This window comes from Apteryx mantelli, chromosome 27 (genome assembly GCF_036417845.1).
Source record: "Apteryx mantelli isolate bAptMan1 chromosome 27, bAptMan1.hap1, whole genome shotgun sequence".
Classification (NCBI taxonomy): Eukaryota; Metazoa; Chordata; class Aves; order Apterygiformes; family Apterygidae; genus Apteryx; species Apteryx mantelli.
The window spans coordinates 7423812-7429811 of NC_090004.1; the positions used below are offsets into that span (position 1 = coordinate 7423812).

At 38.7% G+C, this 6000-nt stretch overlaps 1 protein-coding gene across 3 annotated transcripts in view; it reads left to right on the forward strand.

Moving 5' to 3' along the window:
- Nucleotides 1–2370, forward strand: part of ZMYM4 (zinc finger MYM-type containing 4) — a 44646-nt gene extending 42276 nt beyond the window's left edge. For all 3 annotated transcript variants that reach the window (XM_067311329.1, XM_067311330.1, XM_067311331.1), the window contains one exon: nt 555–2370. In XM_067311329.1, coding sequence (XP_067167430.1) covers nt 555–762 — 208 coding nt within the window. In that variant the 3' untranslated portion in view covers nt 763–2370. The remainder of the gene's footprint in view (nt 1–554) is intronic.
- Nucleotides 2371–6000: the final 3630 nt, after the last annotated feature.

A 6000-nucleotide genomic window follows, 5' to 3' on the forward strand; every position in this document is an offset into this window, starting at 1 on the left:
CCAAAGCCAACCAAGAGGAATCCTTTCTCTAGAGGGCTGTGTTTCTTCCTGCCAGAGCTTTCTCAAAGTCTGATGGTCAGTCTTTCAAGCAGATGGGCTCACCATTCTGCACCATGAGCAGGCAAGCTAGGATTTAGTTTTGTGTTTTGCTAATTCTTGAACTGTCCCAAAGTACTCAGCAATTCTGGAATATTAGAACCAATTTTATTCAGATATTAAATGTCAAATGCATCATCAATCGTATCGAGACACCCATACTATTAATTGGATAATACTACAGTTGAAGAACCACCTCTGTAAAGAGGTCGCTCTAATTGTCTTCATTTTGTAAGCAACTGATGCTGAGTGACCTGGAAACAACTTAACTGTTCACTAAATTGAAGGGGGAAAGCAAGTCACTAGTAAGAAGATATGAATTATGCCATTTAAATTAGTGATCATCTATTCACAATGTAACTTCCATTTTCTTTGCTGTTTCTCCTTAACCTCTGTTGTCCATAGGACTGTTAGTGCTGCCTTCTGATAATGTGGTCTTCCTTTCTTTACACTGACAGTTCTGAAAGCGTGAAGCAGAGAAGTGATGTATTTTACCTTCAACCTGAGCGCTCCTGTGTACCCAATAGCCCCATGTGGTATTCCACGTTGCCAATAGACCCAGGAACCTTGGACATCATGTTAACACGTATTCTTATGGTGAGGGAGGTACATGAAGAACTTGCCAAAGTCAAATCAGAGGACTCTGATATTGAGTTATCAGACTAACTGAAGTGGGGTATTTTCCTTTGAATACACATCAGAAGCACCAAACTGTGAATACGTCCAGCCTTTGGAAAATGTGTATCAAATAAGCCAAGATAATGTCACCTAAAGGCATATTTTGAACCACAGTGGATGTACAAACTGGAATTGGAAGGAAGCAAGCTATGTAAGCTGCAAGAAACAACGTCCTACAGCAGCGATAAATCCTCTGAACAAACTCAAAATGAACTAACCTATTTGAGTGGTGCATAAATCCTTTATCTGTTTAGGATTTTAAAAAAATTGTGAAATATTTTTAAGGAAAACAGTTGCGTAAAAGCTACCGTAATGATGATGGGCATAGAGAGCTAGACTGTGGCTCACGTGATTTCTCAGCCCGATGGCTGGCAGTCATTGCTGCCAAAAAACATGTGGAGATCCTAGAGCTCTTCACAAGGACAGGAGAGAAAGTGGTGATATTTAGGCAAACAGACACCTTCCGTTATAAATATATACACACACATGCTTTTATAATTTTTTTAAAACTGGGATCAAATGTTAAGAAGGCAGAAGCTGCCAGGGTAGCTATCTAAATGGACAACAATCTGGCTGCTGTTAAACGGTCACACGATGCCAGAATCTAGCTCTCGGTCCACGCTAATACCAACTCTAGCTGTTTGATCTGTGATGTGGAAGAGGTGCTGTAGGTCAAACTTCAGAGTGATCACGTTATGGGACAAACATTTCTGGGGTATGTACAGGAGAGTGACTGTCCTGGGGTATGTGCAGAAAATCCCTTAACTAGCCCAGTAGCTCTGCAGTCTGTTGATATAATCTAGCAAATACTGTGGTGCGCGGAAATTTTTTTTTCCCTTAAGGCAGCTTTCCTTTCTCCTCTTTCCCCTACTCCGATGTTTTTGGTTATTTTATAAGGCAAATCTGGAGGGCCTTGTCATTTCAAGGGAAAGATGCATGCACTCTTTCTCTTTCCACCTTTGCGACACCTGCGGTGTTGTACAAAGGATGCAGTATTACTTCTGACAAAGAACTGTGGTAGAAAGTTACCATGTGTGTTTTTTCCCCACCCCACCCAAAGAGATTTAGTCATAGTGTTGGAAATTGAAAGAGATTTTTTTAAGGCTTGGCTGTTACTGCATCTTTTAGAAGAGAAAAGTTCCCATATTGTGTTTAGAGGACAGGACATTATCAGATACTGTCTGTATCTCTGTTTTCTCAAGCTATAGATATGTGTTTCTGATGACCAGAAGTCACAAATTCATTGGAAACCCAAACTATTTTTAAAGAAGAGAACTGTATGGTTTTTATCTAGTTTTGGTCAGTTATCCAGCTTCTGTAACAGGGGTCTGATATTTGATCTTGTCACTAAAATTTCAGGAGATGAAAATCAACAGCCTTGAATGATATTTCCTTTTTTTTGTTTGTTTTGTTTTGTTTTTTAATTATTTTTTTAGCAGTAACAAAAGTAATTTAACAAAAATAAAATCAGAAAGTAGTCTATTGACGTTGTGTACTCGGTAGTCCTGTCCCTGCCTGTAACAGATTTCACTGATGTATTTTTTAATACAGAAAACTATGTGAAAAGTAAACCTGCCCCGATTCTGTCTGATCCAAGCCCATCTGTGTCTGTCATTTCTGATCAAAGATACTGCTTTGTCCATGTCCTGGCCTAGCATTCCCGGGGGAAAATACTTTGGCCACAATGTGTACCCTAACAATAAACTACCCAGGCACTCGGAGGCTTAATGATTTTCATTTAGGTTAATTTCATATTGTATAAACACTAACTTATACCCTATAGTTATATTAAAATATTTAAACAGCAGGCACACTATTTTGTATCAGGATGGTTGATAGAATGTTTCAGGGGAAAAAAAAATCGCTCTGGAGAGAACAGCTAACTGGCTTAGCGTGCAGGTCTGTAGAGGATAACAAAGCCTGAGAGATGTGTCTGTTGCACACAGGTATGCCCAGAGCCTCCGTGTTAGTAGAAGACAGGAAGGATCCAGGAATAACGGGAGTTCTTGGAGATTCCGTGTAAGAGTGCAGCTATCTGAGTCTGTATCAGGTTGCCTTTGCCCTTTACTCTCCTTCCGCTGACCGCCCCCAGGGAATAGGCAAGGGAAAGAGTTGAGACATGCTGTTGGGAGGGCTGGTTTTTGCTGGGAGGGGGTGGGGATTGTTTAAAAAATAATACCACAACTGAGTTTTCCCTTAATAGACATAACAGAAGTATTCCCATAGAATAAAGTAGTATATTTGTATATTATGAGTAAAGTATTCATTTTTCTTTCTCTGAAGAACCTCGCTCTTTCTTGTCTGTGAATGCTTTCATGTATGTTAATTTTTTCCAGGTCCTTGGAATGAAAGATATTTGTATATTTTCTCAGCGAAGAAAGCTAAAACACTTTAACATGACTGACTGAAAGCAAAGTTGTTAAACACTGTACTAACTCCTTTTATTTAGTCACTCTGAGATGAGGAAGGGTTCGGTGCAGCTTCTTTTGATGATATGATTAACAGAACAGATAAGCGTAGTTTCCATTTTTCTAGGGAGGTGCCTTCTGCTTCGTGCCCTGTGGCAGCGGCGTGCGCTCTCCTGGGTATGCCTGTGCTCTCGCAGCCTCTCGAGGGATTTGTCGTCAAGCTGGCTAGAATTCACACTGACTAACAGGATCTATTGCCTTGAAGGATTAAAATATATTTATAGATTATACATGCAGTATTGAAGTTCTAAACACTTAGACAAAGTTGTTTATAATAAAAATATCTGAATCATTTGCTGACCATGCAACACTTCATTACTTGAAATATTCTTTTAGGGAGAAAAATCATGTTTTAGTCTCATTATGGACAGAGAAGCAACAAAGATGAGTGTGAGAAGGACGAGCAGAAGAAAGTACTTCCTGCTGATTGATCGAGTTTCTCTCTTTACCTGTATGCCTTCTAACTGCTAGACACACATTGTTCAAAAGTGTTTAATTTCAGATGACAGCTTAGCTGTACAAACTGTCTAGTTTGAGAGTTTGGAAGCCAGAATGTCTTGTTACTCATTAGAGTATATTCTTGTAAAGAATTACAGTTCTGTCCACTAATGCAAGTCTTTGGATTTTGCAGAGATTTTCATTTAAAATGCTTACTGGAGTGTGGCTATTATCTATGCAGGGCTGGTGTTTTCTTAGCAGTTTTTATTCTAAAAGATGCTCAGAACATGCCTTCTAATCTTTCTTGGTTTCATTTGACTAAAGGAGGATACTAAAAGCACTTGGAATGTCACAGAATTAGGTGCAAAAGAAGTTAAATTATCTTATGAATTATTCTGTCAACCTCATGAACCACTGATCTGAAAGAAAACCCTGGATTTCTCTGGCAGTAGTCTCCAGCCCAGTGATGTCTCCTCAGAGACTTGAAGTAAAATGGCAGCGGAGTCATTCATTTCATATTTCCTAAGGGTACGCACATACGATGGCAAGGCAGCACCAAGGAAGCTTTAGTGCAAGGGCTACAGAAGTGACTCTGAACATGCAATAAAGTCTGTTTTTTGGTAACAATCTTAGTAACTCTTTTCAGTCCCTTGAGCAATAGTTTCACTGTTGCCTTAAAAAAGGAAAGCAGAACAAATGCTGCTGTATAAAATATGGTGCTCTTTTCAAACCACAGTCGGCATGCCATGCTCCCTGTGTAAATTTGACTTTTGCTGACATCAGCACAACGGGTTGCTCTTTTTTTGTCTTTGTGTCATCCAATTTAAACATTCCCAACAGATCTAGTGGAGGCAAAAGTAAGATTTGCTCTCTTCTACTAAATAGCTGCTCATCTACCGTATGTGCCTAGTAGAAGGGATCAGTGTACAAGATTTAAAGAAAGAACAAGTGTTGAACAATCAACTAAAACATCGTTGCAGAAGAAAGAGGGAATCTACCACTAATCACTGCATAGACCAAATTTTTTTTGCAGTGGCGATAATTGGTAATTACTACAATGAATGAAGTCTATTGAACATTTCCCCAAAGGAACCAGGTTATTTTACCTTTCTTTTGCAAGAGAAACCATTCATCCAATTCTGAGGATGGTGTTTTGTAACTGAGTGTGAGCATCCTAATCAGTAAAAATTATGGACCATTGCTGACTAGAAAGCTGAGAAGTAGTTTTAAGAGAAATTAAACTGCATCAGAGTGTAGCTTGCCTATTAGAGTTACAGGTTTTGAACCTGAGCTTGCCTCCTTTACACAGACAGTTTGATAAAGTAAGGTTTGTGTGAGTAAGCAAGAGTGAACCACCATTTTTCATCTCTTCATAGATTTCTTGAAAGACGAAACTGCAAGACTAGTTCCTACATGATCACTGCCTTTCTTGTCTTACTATGGTCTGCTGCTTGATACCAGTCTCTACCACAGTACATGACTGCAGTTTTGTCTGGCAGGTAGGACTAACTATATACACCAGAAATATTCTTTTTATATCTTTCCTGAGGGAAACAGTTGGCTTGAAAAAGAGGGAGTAGAATGTTTTTGCACAATATGGTTGCATTTATTAAAAACTTGACTCCAGCCATTTTTAAAAGGTGGAATTTTTAACTAAGGGTGAAGTTGCTCATTTAGTCTGTCCTCTGGCATGAACCTATCACTTTTAATTTCATCTGGCTGAGCTGTAAGCTCTTGCGTTTTTATCTTCAGTTTCCCTTTTCCCCCTTTTCCCAAAGCATTTGATACTTTTTTTGTTGTGCTTTATGAGGAAACTATTTTACACTTGTCAGAAATAATAATAAAGGAGTAAGTGGTGAAGCAGTAGCCATTGAACTGTACTCTAAAGAGTTTATGCAGTAGAAGTTTTAGCGTATTTGCTTTCTGTGCTGCATTATGCAGGTGGACAATTGTGCATGACAAGTAAATAATGCCAATGATATTTAAGGTGCGTAGGTGTCATTATTTTATATTCAATGCATCTCAATTAGATGCTATTAAGAAAAATCAGTGAATGTGAGTACATGTCAAATATAGGACAAACCTAGAGAAAAAACTGGTTTTAAAAGTGTGTTATTCCTGAGCCTAGAATGCTAACTTTTTTGCTGTTTTGTGAAAAATAGCAAAATCTGCAACAGCTTTTTTTTTTTTATTATTCATCAATAGAGGCTGCAGCCATTGAAGTCATAAGAGCTCAGCTGATTGCACCAGTGGTAGAGATCTGTCCAGTGAGTGTTGCAAAGTTGTAGAACGGTTTTAAAAGTCGAAAGGCTTTGTGGAC